Source organism: Apodemus sylvaticus, chromosome 22 (genome assembly GCF_947179515.1).
Source record: "Apodemus sylvaticus chromosome 22, mApoSyl1.1, whole genome shotgun sequence".
Taxonomy (NCBI): Eukaryota; Metazoa; Chordata; class Mammalia; order Rodentia; family Muridae; genus Apodemus; species Apodemus sylvaticus.
The window spans coordinates 40,204,314-40,225,471 of NC_067493.1; the positions used below are offsets into that span (position 1 = coordinate 40,204,314).

The 21,158-nt window shown below is 47.5% G+C and overlaps 1 protein-coding gene across 1 annotated transcript in view; it reads right to left on the minus strand.

Moving 5' to 3' along the window:
- Adgrd1 (adhesion G protein-coupled receptor D1) overlaps window positions 1-21,158 on the minus strand; it is a 119,925-nt gene that overhangs the window by 91,139 nt on the left and 7,628 nt on the right. The window contains exons 3-5 of the mRNA XM_052168618.1: window positions 15,581-15,664; window positions 10,974-11,096; window positions 3,630-3,809 (exon numbers count right to left, since the gene is read on the minus strand). Coding sequence (XP_052024578.1) covers window positions 3,630-3,809; window positions 10,974-11,096; window positions 15,581-15,664 — 387 coding nt within the window. The remainder of the gene's footprint in view (window positions 1-3,629; window positions 3,810-10,973; window positions 11,097-15,580; window positions 15,665-21,158) is intronic.

Genomic DNA, 21,158 nt, shown 5'->3' on the forward strand with positions numbered 1-21,158 from the left:
TGTTTGTTTGTTTGTTTGTTTGTTTTACCCTGTGTGTATGGGTGTTGTCTTACCTGGAGGCAGGAGCTGATATAGAAGCCATGGAGGGATGCTTCTTACTGGCTTGTTCCCTATGGCTTGCTCAGCTTGCTTTCTTATAGAAGCCAGAACCTCCAGCCCAGGGATGGCACCACCCATAATGGGCTGGGCCCTCCTAATCAATCATAAAAAATGCCCTACAGGCTTGCCTATAGCCTTACATCATAGAGCAATTTTCTCAGTTGAGGCTCCCTCCTCTCTGATGACTCTAGCTTGGGACAAGTTGAAATAAAACTGCCTTGCCTCTGTATGCTGTGTGCCATATGCATGCAGTGCCCGTGGAAGGCAGAGAGACCATCAGAACCCCTAGAACTGAACTTGCAGACAGTCATGAACTGTCAGGTAGGTGCTGGGAATTGAACTCAGATCCTCTGGAAAAACAACAAGTGCTCTTAACAACTGGGTCATCTTTCCAGTACTTTGATGCTGCGTGTGTGTGTGTGTGTGTGTGTGTGTGTGTGTGTGTATCAGAAAAAGCATGATCCAGGATAAAACATGATAAGCTAGTCTCACATTAAAACTGAAAATGTCTGCTCTATGAAAGAACTTAAGTGTAGAATGAAAAGGCCGGCCACAGACTGGGGAAAAGATCTGTAGTGGATAAGGTTACTCAAAATGGGCAAGGTGCTCTCAGAACTCACAGTAATTGAGTGAACACCCTACTTAAAGATAGGTAAAAGGTTAAAGCTCAAAACAGACTCCTCCCCCAACAGACAAAATGTATGACATCAGAAATGGACCCTGACATTCTCCCCTCCCCCAAATGAGCACACAGTAGTGCAACACATCCCTAAAGCATAGTGCAGGGTGAGATGCTGCAGGGATGAGGTTAGCCATGCATCCATGTGGTCCATTACATCCTGCAGGGGTGGGATGCTGCAGGGATGAGGTTGGCCATGCATCCGTGTGGTTCAATATTGAATCACAGTGCAGGGGTGGGATCTGCTGTGGGGAGGTTGGTCATGTGCAGAGGTGGGAGGCCCCTGGGAGATCTCTGTTCCTTGGATTCAATTTTACTATGGGTTTTTAATGCTTTAAAACTTAGAGGCTGTCCAGGACAGAAGTACGATCATACCATGCACCTGGTCTGCAGAGCCAATGAAGAGGCAGAGTAGGAACCTGGTGTCACTGAGGACAGGCCACCGTGCTGACTAGGCTGCATAGGAAGGCAGATGCCCTTCCCCCTTCTGTCACTAAAAGATGAAGCTGGGACCAACGTTCTCTTTTGTTTCCATTGGAAACTTGGGAGATCTGACTTGTGACATGAAATCGCAACTCACTCAAAAGGCCATTGACAATCTAAAACCTCACAGGGCAGGAGCCACCAAACCATCCAAAGGCCTGTCCTGACATAGTATATATGACATTAAGCAACATGGGGTGACACAATGACTATAGCCAGGCTCCTGACTCCATCAGAAATCTCCTTAGGAAGACTCTGGGTCCCCCTTGTTATCAGTAGGAAGATTGGCTTCCCAAGGACCTCACCTGTTTTATAAGCCTTGGAGTACGACATCCTCCTAGGGCTGACAAAGATGACATGGGGCAGCCCCCTCTGAAGGACACACAGTGCCCCTGCCCGCGGGTCACCGTGGACTGCCAGTGATTACGTCAGAGCTTCCTGCTGGGGATTGTGTAACACTTTGGTAATTTTGACGCTCTGAAGAACACTTGGATCCTAAGCGGGGCCAAAGCCTTGTTGTGCTTGACTGTGAAAGTGAGAATAACAAAGCCCTCCAGTGAACAAATGAGGAGCAGATGACGAGAGGATGTTTACAAGTCTCCCTCGGCATCCCTGGTTTGGAAAACAGCACGTGTTCAGTTTCAAAGAACCTGCTAGATGCCTGATGCTTGCCACAGGCCCAAGGCCCATGGGGGCTGGGGAGGGGGGATGAGCTGTTACCTAGGAAACCTTGGCCGAGCGGTCCTCACTAAGAGCCATCGTTGAGATTCAGATGGAGCCTCCATAAGCAGGAAAGCAAAAGTGCTTCCAGCCTTGGGAGTGGGAAAGAATCCAGAAAGTTGCTATCTTCCCTAGCTGCGTTTCTCCACCTTGCAGAGGAGGAGCTATGAGTTCAGCTGAAGCAAATCTAGCACCCACAGAGCAAAACCCAAGTCTCCAGGGATTCCTCAGCCCATTGTTCAAGACTCCTTTGATCCACCAGCTGTCTGTCTCCCAGCGAAATAGTAACTGATACTAGTCTAGTGTTACAAAGGAAACAATGAAACAAAAGTAGTTGAATATGATACCCGGTCTATAAAGCTACAAAGTAACAGAGTTAGGACCTGGCCTTAGGTCTGAACAGTTAGGCTATGCCACCTCCTTCAAATGGGCCAGAAAAGGATGCTGAGATGCTTCAAAGACATTGTTCTCAACCTTGATCAATGCTGCAACCCTTTAATACAGTTCCTCCTGTTGTGATGACCAACCTCCACCCCCCCCAAAATCATTTTCATTGCTACTTCCTAACTGTAATTTTGCTACTGTTATTGTTGGCATCAAGAACTGGCTTTACAGTCAGGAACTGGCTTTATGGTCTCGAGTCATCTCCAAATCCAGCAATGACAGTGACATCACCCATTCGTGTCAGGGATCCACACACATCTGTTGCCATGGCAATCACCATGCATTCCCAGAGTCCATCTGGTCGACCTCCCACCTCTCCCTGCAAACCTAAATAAAAGGCAGACCCTCTTGACCTTCACTCTCTCTTTTTCCCCTTCATCTCTGTCACCCCCTTTTGCCCATTTCCCCCACAATAAACCTCTCTCACGTGGAACTGTACTGGTCTGTCCGGAAGCGAGCCATGTTTCGAACACAACAGTTATGAACTATAATGTATGTATCTGATATGTGACCCCAGTGGGGGTCTTGACCCATAAGTTGAGAACCCCTGTTCTAGAGGCTTAGTATGGAGGATCCTTGTTTCTGTCCTGTCCAGGTCCTCTCTGCATGCCACATAAAAACCCTCTGTGGACCTGGTCACCTTCCTCCTCTGATATCTTGCACTCTCCTCAGTGCCTCTGTGGTTCAGAGTCCAGTCTCCAGCTCAGCTAATAGCATACCACAGAGCTTCTCCACTGACTCCGAAACTCAGGCCCTTGGCACTCTGGCCACTTCCCATGGATTCTAAAGGTGTATCTTTAACCAAAACCACACAATACCCCAACCTCTCCTCCTGTTAGCCCAATTGGCAGCCTGTCTTCCCCAGAACTTTTTTGCACTGTGCAGAGAACAGCTTCAAGGCCATATCACCTAAAGGTGCTGGAACAGGGTTATTTAACCACATTCTCTCTTCTACACACAGCTTCCACCTTGGTCCCAGGCAATAACTGGGCACCTGTCATGTCACCTCCATTACGCAGAAAGTCAGCCTCACACAGCCACTGGGGCAGCAGCAGTCGCACATCAAGCTCATGGTCAAGGGCTTTGACCTTGGCATGAGGTCACCTTGCGACAAGTATCCTCCTAGCGCCTACTCAAGCTGCTGGCAGGAAGAAGCCCTGTGCCGCACTAATGTGACGGAAACTCCAATTGGTGCTAAACTCACCAGGAGGGTTGAAGGTGGCCTTCCACGTCATGGAATTATCGCGTGTGTACAGCTCCACAGAGCCCTTTCCGCCACTAGAGCAGACTTTGAACCCTTCAGAGACGACCTGTCCCCCGTATGCGTATGGAGCTGGTCGGGTCTGCTCTCCCTGAGTCTTCCAGAAGAATGAAAATGTCACTCCTGAAGAGAAAAGTGGGCATTTATCAGTTGGTGTTTCGGAGATGTGAAATGCCACATCACTATCCAGTGAGGGCCAGGTACAGTCCCAAGAGTGTGACCTGAGCCATCACCTCCTTCCAAATAGTGCAAAGCCTTGCTCCCATTCCCAGGGCACTGAAGAGGAAACTGAGACCACTCAGTTAGTGACTGATGGACATTGGATACAGACCCAAGCTGGCTGCCTCTGGGTGTGCAAATGTGAACTCTTTTGTGACGGTTACCACCCCACCTGCTCACCCCGATCCTGACAATGATTTCACACAGGAAGGAACTGTTTCGCTCGTTCTGCTTACACACAGCACCTTTTTAAAGATTTACAGCCTCCGGGATGTCCTCCCACATCCGTAAATACACTTTTCCACTGTCATTTTTATGTCTGCCCACCATCACACCCTCAACAACCCCCTGTTCCTGAGTCATATGGTTTGCCTCAAAGTTTTGAAGGAATGCTCCAAACAGAACTCGAAGCTAATTTTTTTTGACATATCCTAAACTGTATATGTTTCGGAATATGTTCCCCAGGGGGTGTTCTTGTGAAAAAGGAAAGTTGTTTTTTTTTTCTCCAAGGTTCGTAATTCCTTGGCTGCTAACTGCCTGTGGGTGAAGGTGTGAGATAGGCAGAGAAAAGAGCAGCTACCGTGTTTCGCAGGTGCCCAGCATGGGTATGTGTGATGGCTAGTTTTAATCATCCAGGTGACCCAACCTAAAACCACCTGGGGAAAAGACTCTCCATAGAGAGTTGTCTAGATTGGGTTGGTCTGTGGGCATGCCTGTGATAGACTGTCTTGCTTGCTTGAACTGGTGCAAGAAGACCCAGACCGCCCACAGTGGGCAACACCATCCCCTAGGCTTGGGTTCAGAACTGTATAGGAGTAGAGAAAACTAACTGAAAACAATACAAGCATACATTCATCCCCGTTCTGCCCTTGACTGTGGCAGTGATCTGAGGGACAGTTTTATAAGTTCCTTCTGCTTTGACTTCCCAGCAATGGTGGATTATAACCTGGCTTAAAGAAATAAATGCTTTCTCTCCCTAAGTTGCTTTTTTGTCAGGATAGTTTATTGTAGTAAGTTTGAAACCCAGACCTCATGATGGGGTAAGAGGGTTACCCCATGTGGACTATATGGACTCCCCTATGAACATCACTGTGAATGAGTCAGGAGAAGTTGCAAAGAGAATATAACTGACCAGCTGGCTCTGGATGGCTAAGAGGATCTGGCATGTATACAGGCAGGTCTAAGCCCACTTCTCATACATGTCCATCAAGACGCAGACATGGCAGGAGTCCTCCATGGGTTAGAGGCCTCTCTGTAGCTTTTCTGCTTCAAATAACCTGTACCTTGCTTCCAAGCCATGTATACCTTATATGTGTGCTTATATGTGCACGTGTACATTAAACTAGCTAACCTGTTGAACTCTGTGTGTAAAAGACAGAAATAAAGCAATTACCTGGCTCCTTGAACCTGGCCAGAGATCTGAGTGTGTCAGTGAACCAAGTTGCTCTCCCCAGGGCTAATCATCACAGGCCACCACAGATCAAGGTACAAGGGGGAGGAGGGAGAGAGGTACAGGGACATTTGCCCTGGCCTTATTTATATAAATGATACCAAATTGACTTCACCATTATTGCCAAATGAGGTCACGTACAGAGGCTTAGAAGATTCCTGTCTCTGGTATGGAAATTGGTGTCTCATTGCTAGCCATCTCTGATGCAAGGCCTTATGGGTTGGTCTGTTAGAAGTCTTTTGATGGCCTTGTGACAATTGTTCTGCCTCGTGCCTTCTGGTATTGAAGTCCCCATACGACTCACTCGAGCCTGGGGAATCTGGCACAAATGTCTAGCTTGGAATTCCTCCACTTTTTTTTTTCTATCCAAGAGGAATCTCAAGATTTTGAATGCTACCGAGGAATGCTGAGTGACTGACGAATGTTTGGGATGACATATTTTGAATTGCCCTTTTCTTATTAGTCCTCAGCATATACACGTTGATATGATATGTTGCACCCATAAGAATGCACGATTGCTCTGGGTGGATTCAAAACCGAAAATCAAGATCCAGGAGATGGCTCAGCAATTCAAGCATTTGCCAGGCAAGTGTGACTTCTGGAATTTGGATCTCTATAAACCCACGTAAATGCCTGGCCATGACAGCCGGACTATAATTCCATCCTTGGAGTGCTAAGACAGAGAGTTCCCAGAGCAGGCTGACTAGCAAGACAAACCACATCCATAAACTCTGGGTTTGATTGAGAGAGCCTGCCTCAAGAAATACAGTTGAAGAGCAATTGAAGATTCCTAATATCAAGGAATCTATACACACACACACACACACACACAGAGAGAGAGAGAGAGAGAGAGAGAGAGAGAGAGAGAGAGAGAGAGAGAGAGAGAGGGAACTCAGGTCCTTGGGAGGCTGAGGCAGGAGGATCATAAGCTCAAGTGAGTTCAAGACAATCCTGGACAACTTAATGAGATCCTGTCTCTCAACAAAAATAAGAAGGTGGAAGACTTTGATCAGTGATAGAGCGCTTGCTCCGGGTTCTGGCCATGGGATTGACCCCAGAGCTGAAATTTAAAAAAAAAAAAAAAATCTATTTATCTATCTATCTATAGTTACATAGCTCTATAGATTTATCTATTATCTATCTTTCTATAGTTAAATAGATCTATAGATTTATCTGTAATCTTTCTATCTATAGTTATATAGATCTATAGATCTATCTATACCCTATCTATCCTTCTATCTAATATATCTATATATTTAATGTGTCTATAGATAAAGATAGACCTCAGCCACTAGGATAGGGTGATGGTGAGAGGCAGGACAGAGGCTTGAGGGTGTGGTGTGGTGTGGTCCAGGCCACCCTAGCTCTGTATGGAGAAGGGGATTTACATCTCTCCCTCCTGACCTTTCTCCATCAGGCTCAGGTGGTGCCCTGCCCCTGCCCCTGCGCCTCTGCCATCCACCTCACTGCCCTCAGAACCAAGCAGTTTTCTATGGAAATGAACACGGCACATTGTGAAATTTTTGTTGTGAAATGTATCCCCAGCAGGATTCACGGAAGTCTTTCCTCCCTGCATCCCGCCCCTCAAAGGGAAAAAAAAAATGTGGCTGCTTACAAAAAAATTCCTTTCACTCAACTCAAAATGATGCTGTCTCTGCCAAATGTGCCTCTGCCCAGGAAGAGAAATAAAAATGAAAAATTCAATACAGTGTTAGGTAATAAGAATAAAAATTAAAAATTCAGGATACTGTTGAACCGGTATGAGGAGAAAGTGGGCCGTGAACTCTGCCGGTGAAGCCAGTCATTTTAGCTCAGCCAACCTGCAAAGTAATGACTCCCGTCTGCGGAAGCCCTCATTGAAATATCAGTCTGCATCTCCACAGTGTGGAAAGATTCACAATGTGCCCACAAGAGCACCTGTCAAAAGCTTAGATCATCAACATGGAGAAGGAAGTCTGAAGGGGGAAAAGAAATAAGCATAACACAGCACATTGGTTCCATAGTTTGCTCCTGTTAGCGTCAGTAAATCCTCATCTTTCTACAGCCCCTTGTCGGGGATGCGCTGAGTTAGACAGAAGCATCCACGAGGCAGCCAGACCAGCTGCGTCTGCTCGCTAAATGCACCGGGAGTGCCGCCTTGTGCTGAACACTGTAAAGGTCTCAAAGAGCTAGGGGTGGTCCAGACAGAACCCCCCCCACACACACACACACACACAGTGCCAGAGGCTAGAAAGGAGATGAGACGATATTCTACCATCAATCACCAAGTATGGAGGAGACGACACACTGGGTCTTAGGCAGAGGCTCTTGCCAAGTAAATGAAGCACAGAGGCGCGGGTCTGCAGCTAGATGCCCAGGTCCCCAGGAGTCCCTTCCCACTCTGAGCATCTGCACATGGGTGTTCTGTGTAGTGAAGGAGACAGCAACAGGAGAAACATAGCCGGCTCCCTTCAGCTGATGCTCTGGGTTTAGCATGTGTCTCAGTCAGTAGTGTTGGCCTAGCATGCGTGAAGGCCCGAGTTTGATCTTAGCACTGCATAAAATCAGGTGTAGGGTGAATTTTTGTAATTCATGTCTTGAAAGAAAGCAGAGTGGAGGGAGGGAGAGAAAGAGAGAGAGAGAGAGAGAGAGAGAGAGAGAGAGAGAGAGAGAAGCACCCAGCCTGATGTGTTTTGAACTGGAGACCAGCTCGAACTGTAGGTTAGCAAACACTAAGACCTTGACACCTAAACATTTAAAATTGTTCCACAGTTTCTCACAAAGCTAAAAATAGGACTATACTGCCACCCAATCATATCACCCATGGGTATGTGTATGTATGTGTATACATATATGTATATATAATGTGTGTGTGCGCGTGTACACGTGTGTGTGTGTGTGTGTGTGTGTGTGTGTGTGTGTATACTCATAGGACGCTACATCCTATCACAGAGACACTTGTACATCCACGTTCACTGTTCCTCTCTACACAATAGCCAGAAAATGAAACTACCCTGGCTGTCTATCAGCTGCTAAAGGAATAATAAGAAGGTGGTACCTTTACACAACTGAATTTTATTCCACTTTAGAAGAGAATGAAATCATGAAATTTGCATGAGAATGGGGGGAAGTGGAAAACATTATACTAAGTGAGGTCATCCCCCTTCCTGTAGAAAGACACAATGTCTCATGTTCTCTCTTATACGCAGAGCCTCGATTTGAAGTCTTAGATTTGTGTGTTTAATTTGGAGTGTCTGTAGAGGAGCCAGAAGGGGCCTGTGAGAAGGGAAGGGGAGGAGGCCTGAAGGTACGAGAGGATAGGAAAATATATGGACTATGAAAGCAGGGTGAGGCATGCTGGGAAAGCATAGTGAGGCATGCTAGGAAGGCAGAGTGAGGCATGCTGGGAAGGCAGAGTGAGGCATGCTGGGAAGGCAGAGTGAGGCATGCTGGGGGTTAAAGGGTTAAGCAGGTATTGGGAGGGGGCAAGGCCATCAGGGGAGGTTGAGATGGGGATGGTGAGCTAACCAAAGCTAAAGAGATACGTGAAAAATATTTCTGGAAAGTCACTACCTTGTAAGCTAATTAAAATATATCATTTTGAGGAAGAATTTGAAAGGAAGCTCCAGAGAGAGGTGAACAGTGATGCTCTTGTAAGATACGGGTTCTTAAACGATGATCTCTGTGTCAGTCTCGGGCACCCTCCTACAAGTTTTGTATTGGCCTCAATACATAAGACTGAAACAACACAGGTTCTTGCCCTTGTTCGTGGCTGCCCACCATAACTAGACGGTAAGACCCTATTATCGAAGACACCGCATATTTTGGTGGCAGAGCAGAGAGAAATCAAGCTAGGACTGACCTGGAAACCTCTCTCCTGGCTAGCTTTCACAGTGACAGAGAGGGTTATGCAGGCCACTGAGGGAAGAAAGGTAAGTACTGTTCTTATTTGTTGCTGGACCCAACGTGATACAATACTGACCTGCCAGGTAAAATGTGCCCACAGACATAACAGTGGTGTGAGTTCGTGAGGTAACCAACTAGCTTCAAATTGGATGTGAGGCTTGCCCTCCTCCCAGGTAGGAATTCCTATCTGGTCCTGTAAACTTGGTCCACAGTCTGTGGCTAGGGAAGTCATAGACCTTACAGGGGAGTTGCTTTGGTAAATGGACATATTATCCAACTGCCTTCTAACTATGCATCTTTATACCCATAGACCAGTGATACTGTCAACCCTGGTCAAAGAAGCTTCCTTTTGCAGTAGGCAGTGGTTAACACAGATTCGTGAGTGTTTGAAGTGTTGGGGATGCATGGCTATTGAGTGTTCATCCCTAAGTAGGACATCTGTATCAACCCCCTTCCCAGACATGGGGAAACATCACAGAAGAGGAGGCAGGAAGAATATAAGAGCAGGGAGATGGAGGGGGGGGTGGTTAAATGCTCTCTTCTGGATCTGACATGGCGTCACACCCACAAGCTCACAGTAGAGGGTTGCTGCCCAAGGTCAAGTCAGTCAACGATGCAACTCAAATTGGGGGTGGGGGGAGGAGCTCATTAGGTCCCACCCCCAGCTGTGGTGCTATTGGCAGTTGGTGACTACTGGGGGGAGGAGTCAGTCTTCAGAGGGTGTGGCCACTGCAGGTTGCCCCTGCTCTGGTAGGTGGGCCCTCACCCATACACGACCAGATGAATGGGTTATAAAGAGAAGAAGAAAAGGACACAAAGCTGGCTTGGATGGTACAGGATGATGTCCCCAAAGGATTCAAAAGTGGCCCGGATGTGTCTGCGTGAAGTCCCGACTTTAAGGGGAGAGGTGGGATCCACCTTCTTTTTGACACGTCTATCTTGACTTCCAGTCCATCCACAATCCAGTCACCCTCAGTGAACACATAAGAAGTGAACCCGGTTTGAGGGTTAACAGGCACACCCTGCTCTGCCAGGCCTGACCCATCATCAGCATCCCAGAACCAGAAATAACGCTGGGCGAGCCGCCCCATCAATTTCCTTCCCACAAAGGCCGGGCTCCATCCCAACCGGAGTGACATATAACTCAGTGGCTCTGTTTTAAACAGGGATGTTCCCCATCCTTCTACAAGGTTAAATATTTTGATCTCCTGGCTCTGTAACACAATGTCCTAACTTTCGGTCCGAGGGACAGGCCTACATTCGAGTGGCTGCAACGCCTTCCCTCCTCTCTCTCTCTCTCACTTCTAACTTGTATCTGACATTTTCACACATACTGAGAAGAACTCTGCTCTCTCAGGCTGGGGACACGATTCAACAGGTAGCAGTGCTCACTGCACAAGCGTGAGGATCTGACTTCAGATATCTGGAACACACATTTAAAAGAAAAAAAAAAAGCCAGCACTAGTGATGTGCACATATACCCCCGCCCCCAGTGCTACAGTGAGGGACTTCAAGAGGATCCTTAGGGCTGTCAGCCTAGCTCCTGGGTCCGTGAGAGACTCCATCTCAGGGGATAAGACAAGAACAGGACCTCTGGATGTCTTCTCCGGAGCGCGCGCGCACACACACATACACACCAGAGAGAGAGAAAGAGAGAGAGATGTATGGACTCTGCATCTGTGCCACCTGTATGTGCCACCTGCAGAGTGGCATGCACCCCAGCCCCAACTTACCTTCAGGTCCACACTGGGCCGGGTTGCTAATACAGGAAGACTTGTAGCTGCCGTAGTAGAGAAATGTCATTCCCTTCTCCTCCTTGAGGTAAACACCTTTGTTCACCTTGCCTTCCATGATATCTAAGAGAGGAAAAGGATATGTCAGCTACCTTGTTGCCACTAGAAGACTAAAGACACATATCAGACTTACAAGCAACTTACAAATGAATGCCCAGCGTTATCTCCCCTCCTAATGCATTTATAATGTCACGTTACTCCCTGATAGCAATCGCGTTCACTAATATTTAATTATTGATAGTGAGGATGTGAATGATTCATAGGTCTAAGTGTTAGGGAATAAATTATTACCTTCTATTAACGTCAGGTCCGCAAAACCTACATTTTAACGTAACAATATTGTAACAGACATATTTGCCAACTGTCGGACCCTAAACACACCACTCACACCCCTGCTATTAGAGTCCCACCCACTCGGCCTCGCTCTGAGCTTTCTGAGTGGAACACTCTCACGGGTTAAACATGAGGCTATTGTTGCCTCCTTAACCTTCCCAGGTACTCACTGAAGCACCCCAGGGTCTCCCATGTAGGCAGCCTCAGCTTTAAAGCCATGTCCAGACCCAGGGGGAACTACGGCACCATTTGGAAAGTCCCAGAAGGACCTGCCAATAGCCGTCCAGGAGAGCCTCAAACCCGGCTCTCCAGCACAGTTCCTTCAGCTATCATGTTTTGCCGAGTGCCGTGGCAAAAGTCAACTGTGTGCTTTACAGACAGATAAGTGAAGATTAGAAAAAATATTGGTGAGGGGCTCTTGCTCCGCACCAGAATGAGTAGGTGCGGACACTACTGTAACCTGTGTAGGAACAGGGAGGCGATGGGACGTGTCCTTCTGGACCCTGGCCAAGGATGCATTCGGGGTCTGGAGACTCTGATGCTCGCAGGTACCAGGCTTGATGCAACACTGCTTGTCATGTGGCCCTTCTCCCCAAGGGTCCCAGTGTTTAAACCTTCTGGTTCTATTTATCCCATCAGTTGCCGTGAGAGAGCTATATCTCACTTCGCTAAATGGATAACTAGCCACAAGATAATTGAGTCAGACTGCCCAGGCCCCAAAACCAAACTGCTTGCTTAGTAAAATCATTTAGAAATGCCAAACAGCCCACAGTGGAGAGAGAGATCAGGTGCCGGGCTAAGAAAAGCTGGAGAGAGGCGGGCACGATCTGAACAGGCTTTCTACGCCCATCTGATGCTCTGCCTCTCTTCAGCTCTGAGCTCTAGGGAATCACAGGCTCTGGGTGTTTAATTGAAACTCACGTGGCTCGAGTGGGTGTGTCTTCTAAAACAGCTCCTAAAGAGTTGTCAGAACCCAGCTGCAGAAATGCTGAGGGGCTGCTTGGGAGACCAGTTTTTGGATGCGTTTTAAAAATCAACTTCCAGTTTCCATGAGCTGGGTGGGGTTACTGCCCCCGCCCCGCCCCCCTCAACACTACTCCACAAACACAATGTGTTCAAAAATCCAATTCTGCCAAGCATGATGTGCACCTGGAATCCTAGCACTAGGGGAGGCAGGAGGAGCGGGACTTTAAGTTCATCCTTAGCTACATAAGAGAATTTGAGGCAAGCCTGGGCTACATATATATACCTTATCTCCAAAAAGGAAAAAAAAAATCATTTTCAATATTTAGAAAAGATCTGGGCTGTGTTTGGTTTTGCTTCTGAGATCAAGCGACACATTGAAAAGAGCCTCTACCCTTTCCAGACATCGCTATCAGTTAGGCTTCCTAAGCCAGAAGCCTGCGTGGTTTTTCCCAACGCCTGACTCTCTTTGGATTTCCACCACTTGCACCTGGCCACCCACTCCTTTACCAGCCAAAAGAGAATCAGTCCTACCAAACCAGATTAGACCAGCTCTTATAGGTCTCTGGGATCCAATTTTGACAGGACCAAGCCCGATGCTCACCTACAGTCGCAGACAAATTGGAGTAGGCAGAGTCATTGGGAAAGACAAAGGTAGCATTGTGGGAGAGAGGCACAGTGAGGTTGAGGGTTCGCAGCGCTGGGTGGAAGGACAAAAAAAGAGGACAACACATGAGTGACATGAGACACGTGAGCGGAAACAGCACATCTCTCACCCCAGCACACAGAGGAAAGGCTCCTCCTGACCCACGCTCCCCATACAGTTTCGCCAGCAATAGCCAGTTCCAGTAGCGCCTGAGTTGGGTCACGGCTGACCGTGGCCAGAGTCTAGTAGATAATGTTCTCCCTTTGCTGGCTCCCACTCCCAGACAGATGCTTCGTTGAGAGATGTAGAAGTGAAGTCAGCCATGGATGAAGCATGGAGACACAGCGGGGAATGTGGTTGTGACGTGAGGGACCAATGAGAGAGAAACGCTGTGGAAAACGGCTGCGTGAGACAGCAGTGGACGGACGAGACAACAGAGGGTTCGGCCACAGACAAAAAGGCTGTGCATCCAGGAGGTGGCGTCCAGAGCCGTCCAGCTGTCCCCAGCCTTGAGAGGTGCTGAGAGACCCCGGCCTGTCTCTGCATCCTGGGAAGCCACTTTCGTGATGACACACACCTGTTGAGCAACACAGACCGCAGAGGGGGCTCCGACAGGAAGCCACAGTGCCAACGCCACATTGCATAGCGTGGGGGATAGACGTGGAGGCATTGACGATTTCAACACAAGTCAAAACACTCAGTCCCTGTTGCGTATCGTGGGACTTCAGAACACTCAAAACTACTAACTTAATCAGCAGCAGCGAGATCATATGGGGAAGGGGGGGGGGACACCTGGAAGGAGGTCCTGGGGTCCCAAACAACGCTCTCCCACTTAACCAAGCAATTGCTTCTCAGGGGCTTCAGAATAAAGACTTCCAGAGGGAGTGGGGAATAGATTTTGACAAAGGACGACGCTCTGTTTTCCCTAAAGCCAACACACCAGCTGGCACAGGGTATTGCCACCCTTATTAAAACAGAATGGAGAAAATTCTTGGTTGCTATACAGGCTGCAGGAGCCACCAGCATCGTGGAGGGCCCACAAAGGATTGGAACAGCCGAATAGCCAGATGGAGCCCTTCACAGAGGCCCCGCCCACCACCGGCTCCAAGCCCTCAGCTGGTGCTCTACAATCGAGGTTTTCGCTTTAATTTACTTTTAATTTTAAATATATATGCATATATATTTGTATTTTATTTTGTTTTTTTTTAATATACACTTATCTATCGCATGTGTGCACATGCGCGCACGTTCGTTTGCCGTGCTGGTATGACGAGAGGAGACTGTATCTGCCCCTTCCATCACGTGGGTCCTGGAGATTGGACGCTGGTTGTCAGGCTTGACAACGAGTACCTTTATCCACTGAGCCATATTGCCAGCTCCTTTTTTATTTTCAAAACTGGGGCTTGTGTGTGCCTTGGGGGGCATATGTAAAATCTGCAGGATTCTTTTCTTTTACTTCGTAGGTCTCTGGGATCAAACTCAAGACATGCAACTTGGCAGTAAACACCTTTGTTCCCTGAGCTATCTCACTAGGCTCTGGGCTCCAAAGCTTTAGGGAGACAGACACCTTAGAACCTTCTGCCTCTGATTTCCCACGGCATGTAAGTCGTTTCAGTGAGGAAGATGACAGGGAGTTAGGGTGGGTAACGTTGGTCACCAGCAGTGTTTTGAATGCATTGCACAGGAATCTGTGTATCTACAGGACAATGCCACTGTGCAAGTGTGTGTGTGTCCACATTTGACATTCTTAAGAGCAATACCTACATACAAAATAAAAGTGGAAACTTTAAAAAAAAAATCATTCTGAATCAATACTCTTTAAAAAATTCCAAGGAGGTGGAACAGATATGCTCATAACCGTCCCAGGTTTCCTCAGGATTGATGTCTAAGTTCATCGAGACAGAAACCCTGATGCCTCCTGTGGACCTGGCACCGGGAAGATCATCTTAGGAGGAGCTGCTGGCGTGTGGTTAGGTGGTGGGTAGAGAAGGGATACCTTGCTCCGTGACCTTAAAGCAAGAGTGTGTCAAAGTTTATCCTGAGCCACAGCATGGCCTCACCTCAGCTTGTTGTGGTAAATCAGCTCTGTGTACCCACGGACTTGCATCCACACTCACACCACAGCAAGGGGTTCCACATTAATTAAGGTTTAGGAAACTCTGCCCATCTGTCACAAGGTAGAAATGGTCTCATAAAACACTAGGCAGTGCTGGGCAGTGGTGGCACACGCCTTTAATCCCAGCACTTGGGAGGCACAGGCAGGTGGATTTCTGAGTTCCAGGCCGGCCTGGTCTACAGAGTAAGTTCCAGGACAGCCAGAGTTCCACAGAGAAACCCTATCTCGAAAAACAAAAACAAAACAAAACAAAAAACAAAAACAAACAAACAAAAAACATTTGGCAGTGACCATCAGTCAACCACAGAGTGCTCCCCCATCTCGATCACCCCAGCTCTAATGATGTTCTTGAACACCTAGAGAGTCCCTCTCTCCAGGCTCCCAAGCCCCAGCATAGCGGCTATCCCAGTACCTGGAGGCATTACCATCACCCAAAGCCCCCAAAGGCGCTATCCCCATGCCTGCAGGCATCCCATCTCCTGTGTCTACCTCCAGTTGTGTCCTGAAGCTCAAGGATCCCATCCACATTTTCCAATGGCCAGTAATGAGAAGCAGAAGCCAGGACGGCAAATCCTGCGGGAAAAGGATGGGGAAAGTTTAAATCACAATTAGGGAGGCAGGGACTGAAGATTAGACCTGTCACCCAAGCACATGAACACTGAAGAAGAGTGAAATTGTCATGATGCCCACGGACCTGGCCAAAAGGCATTAGGAAAATTCAATACGCACTCCCCGTTAAACAAAAACCAGCACTTTAAATTAGAAATCAATGGCTAGTTTCTTAATTGGATAGGACAGGCCAAATAGGGAGGGACGCCTCCTAACTCAGTGAAATAAAAGCCGGGTGTCTGACCGCACAGGGCAGCTGCCCATTAGTGGAGGGGAAAGATAGAAATACCTATTATCTGAATGTTTCCTGGAGTGGCTTTAGAAGCAACATCTGATATAATTGGACCACAGAATGAAACAAGGTTTCAAATGACTTTACAAGAGGTAGCTGCTAACCCCAGTGTCTCTCCAGGCTTGGCAGAGGTGCTTGACAAACACTCCCCTGTGTCTTCTAACAGTAATCCGCCAGATAGCACATCCTTCCCTTATTTGTAAAGTGGAGAAGTGAAATTCCTGCTGGAGGACTGGGGAACGTGGCTCAGTGGGCAAATTGACTGCCACTCTGGTATGACTGAGTAGTGATTCTATCCCCCAGACCCACCCGAAGCCAGGTGTGGTAGTTAATGCTTGGTAAATTAGGGTGGTAGTTCTAGTGCAGCAAAGACAGAGAAGCGATCCTGAGAGCTCTCAGACCAGCCAGTTAGCCAAAACATGAGAGAATAAAGAAGACACGAAAAGTCCTCCATGAAAGCACACACACACATGCACACACACACATACACACACACACACACACACACACACACACACGCGCGCGCGCGCGCGCGCGCGCGCGCACATGCACACACACATGCACACATACCACTTTCAAGACATAAACATAAAAATAAGCAAGACTAGCCATCGCCAAGAGTAAATAAGAGGACCTGAAGATGGTAAGGGGAGGGAGCAGGGATCCTACTCAGCTCTGCACAGCTGAGAACCGCAGGGGTCTTGAGGGGAGCTGGGGACAAGCAGGGAGGTTGCAGTGAGATGGATTGGGTACCACACATCTGGGCAGATGTTCCTTAGGAAGAGGGTCCATGGGTGTCTCCACTGCATACAGAAAGTTGGCTTATGATAAAAGTGGCATTTTGTTTTTTGTTTTTTTGCTTGTTTGTTTGGTTGGTTTAGTTTGGTTTGGTTTTTTTCCAAGACAGTGTTTCTCTGTATAGCCCTGGCTGTCCTGGAACTCACTCTGTAGACCAGGCTGGCCTCGAACTCAGAAATCTGCCTCCTCTGCCTCCCAAGTGCTGGGATTAAAGGTGTTGTGCCACCACTGCCTGGTAAAAGTGGCATTTTAAATCAAAGATTTATTCACCACAGGTATTAAAGTCATTGGGTGTCTGGGAAGAAATAAGTTGCTACCTCACTGGTAGGTTCAGATGGTTCAAAATGAGTGTAACACAAAAGCTGTGCTTGTAGTGGGTGGATGGTGTTGTGAGTTGGTTCTAACGATTTGTCTTAATTTGGCTCCCAAAAGACACACTTCCATGCCCGAGGGTCCCTGAACCAGGGTGGATGCGATTGGTAATAAAGAATTGCTATACAGCCAATGGATGGGCAGGGAGACAGAGGCAGGACTTTTAGATGGTGCAGCCAAGGGACCAAGGGAGAAAGGATGGAGAGGAAAATCTCCTTGACTCGGAGGCACAGGAGGGAAATCATCCAGCAATGTAGGTAGAAAGGGAATGCGGCCCTATGAGGGGCTCCCCAAAAGGTAACAAGGCAACAAAGAGAAAATACAGATTTAGAAGGTGTTAAGCCAGGAATACTGGAGGGGAGTGCATGCTAGCCCCAGGGAAGGTTTAGAAGTACCCAACCATTGAGCTAGTCAAGGCACATCAAAATTAGCTAGTGTGTGTGCGTGTGCGTGTGTGTTTTTTCATTCAAAAATCCAGAGAACTCTTGGGCGGGTGCAGCATAAGCATTACCCACCTGGGAGCCAGAATAATTTAACCAGTTCACCGCTACGGGAACTCTCTCAGTTTGAGAGACAGAGGCAGGGGGATCTCTGTGTTTGAGGCCAGCCTGGGCTACATAGTGAGACCCTATCTTCAAACAAACAAGCAAACAAACAGTGAGGCCTGGCATGGTGGCACACACCTTTAATCCCAGCCCTTGGGTGGTAGAGGCAGGTGCATCTCTGTAAATTCCAGGTCAGCCTGGTCTACAGAGAGAGTTCCAGGACATCCAGGGATACACAGAAAAATCCTGATACAGAGAAATCCTGTCTCAAAAATCAACAACAGCAACAAGGGTGAGCTGGTGCAGTGATCTGGGCCCTGTACCTACCTGTACATGATGAAGGTTTAGGGACCGCTCTCTGCCCTTCCATAGTAACACTTCGAAGTAAGCATCCAGTGCTCCCTCATCTCCATCACCCAAACACATCCCTCCCTCCCTGTTGGGATGTGGAAGATTTAGAAGTTCAGAACCAGCCTCCAGAACATAATGAGTTCTAGGTCAGCCTGGGCTGCACAAGATTCAAATAGATAGATAAATGAATAGAAGCTTTCTGAGGTTTTTACATTTAGCTAATCGTGTAAATGTCTATACAGGAAACAAACAGAACCAAACTGTGAGGCAACATCTGCATGCACAGTGTGTGTGTGTGTGTGTGTGTGTGTGTATGTATATATATATATATATATATATATATATATATATGACAGAAACACATTGATTTCTTTTTTTTTTTAGATGTATTCAATTTACTACATTAGTAAACTTCTTATGGGATAGGCACATGTTCACCTAATATTCATGAGGACCTGGATTCAATGCTTAGACAGCAGAGAAAAGGGGTGGGGAAGGAAAGAAGGAAGGAAGGAAGGAAGGAAGGAAGGAAGGAAGGAAGGAAGGAAGGAAAAAAGGGAGAGAGGGAGGGAAGGATAGAGGGAAGGAGGAAGGCAGCCAAAGGGAAAAAGTAGGGAGGGAGGAAAAGAGAGAGGGAGAGGAGAAAGGGGAGGGAGGGGAGGGTGGGAAGGAGGAAGAAAAAGAAAGAAGGCAGGGAAGAAGGGAGGGAGGGAGAGAGACAAAAAAGATCAGGAGAGACTGAAGGGAGGAAGAAAGGAAGGAAGGAGAAAGAAAAGACCTATTAAAGAAACCAACAGCTTAGGCACAGTAAGACCGTCAAAGGCAGAGACATGCACCCCGTTTTTAATCACTGAGCACCTCACTCTCCCAACCTCTCACATGCTCCCCTAGCTTGTAAAGACTGTGGCAGACTGTCTGCTGGACATATCCTGTTGGAATGGCAACCAAGAGACCAGCTGTGTGAGGCCCGCCAGTTCTGCAGTGGTTCAGAGGGAGTCTGGACCAGTTCTGCCTCTCTGGAGGACAATTTGGCTAGGTCTCTGACGAGGTTAAGGGCACTTTCTCTCTGATGAAGTAACTCCACTCATAGAAATTTTATCCTCATGAGGCTCTCAAATGTTTGATCAAAGACCCATATGCAAAAGTATTTGTTGTGGAATGTTCCCGCAGGATTGAGCAGCCTTGGTTACTCACCCACGGAGAGTTGGCTAGATATCGGAGTGTCTGCAAAGTGAGCTGGGGTGTGGCTGAAGTAGTCATGAAGAAGGGCGTGCATGGGTTGGCAGAGCTGTGTCTAAAAGAGCTGTGTCCGGAGCTTGCTGGTAGAATGTTTGCCTAGGATGTGAAAAGCCCTGGACTCAATGTCCAGCAACACACACACTTGTGGCTGTGTTTGTTGACAATCGGTATGCTTGCTTATTTGCCCAAGCTGGCCTCAAATGTGTCATCCCCCTGACCCTACCTCTCAAGTACTAGAATTACGGATGTGCAGCTATAGTCGGCTTACAGTGTTCTTTAATTGGTGTCATTAGGGGGAAACGGCAACAATAAAAAAACACCAGGTTCACAAGATAGGTCGGCAGGTAAGAGAGCTTTTTTCCAGGCAAGCCTGATGATCTAAGTTCAATCCCCAAATCCCACAGCAGAAGGAGAAAATCGACTCTAAGACTAAGACACACACCACACAGACATACATACACACACAGACACACACATACATATACACACAGAGACACACACAGACACACATAGACACACAGACACACATATACACACACAGAGACACACAGAGACACACCGACACACATATATATACACAGACACACACAGACACACAGACACACACACATACATATACACACAGAGACACACACAGACACACATAGACACATAGACATACACAGAGACACACAGAAACACACAGACACACATATATACACACACACACAGACACACACACAGACACACACACATACATATACACACATAGACACACACAGTCATACATAGACACACAGACACACATATACATACACAGAGACACACAGACACACAGACACACACACACACATTACACACATACACACAGACACACACACAGATACACAGAAACACAGACCCACAGACACACACACACACACACACACACAATTACTTAACCACATCTATCAAATTATATGATCTGCTACACCGTAAACTGACTACAAGAAAGTAGCCATGGACCATGAATCTCAAAAGCTAGAAGGGAGCCAATCTCATTCTCAGGAAGCAGAGGCAGGAGGATCATGGTTTTGAGGCCAGCCTGGGCTGCTTGGCAAAACCTTGTCTCAGAAAAACGAAAGCAACAAAACAAGCAGAAAGAATGGAGTTTGACTTTTTTTTTTTTTACCATGAAGACTGATAAATGCCTACGGCAATGGAAGTCCAGCCTGATCTTACAACGTGCGCGCCCACACCAAGAGAAGACTGTTAGCAAAAGCAGATCGAATCAGTGAGATGGCTCACTGAAGAAGGGTCTGCTTCCCAGTCTGACAACCTGAGTTTGCTTGCTGGATCCACAGAATAAAGGATGAAAAACAAGCCCTGCGAGCTGCCCTCTGACCTCCACAGACGCATCCTGGCATGCCCGTGCACACACACAGGTAAATCAACGTAAAAGAGAAGCTACTGATTCCAAACAATAAATCATTTTTTAAAAAATTAGTTCAGCCAGGTATGGTAGCACACAGATCCTCATTCCCAGCAGTGGAGAAGGCGAGGCAGTGGACGGCGAATTCAAGGCCAGCTCCATCCACAGAGAAGAGAAAGAGTCTGTCTCCAGAGACTAAAAGAAATGAAATTTTAAAAATCAAGGTGAGATAACTAGAGGTGGCAGTGCACGTACACACACACACACACACACACACACACACACACCTTTAATCTTAGCCTCAGGAGGCAGAGGCAGGTGAATCACTGTGAGTTTGAGGCTAGCTTTATCTAAATAGTGAGTTCCGGGACAGCCTGGGCTATGTAGAAACACCCAGTCTCAGAAAAAGGAGGGGGAGGGGGAGGGGAGAGAAAGGAAAAATCAGTGGAAGGAAGAGAAGGGAAGGGAAGA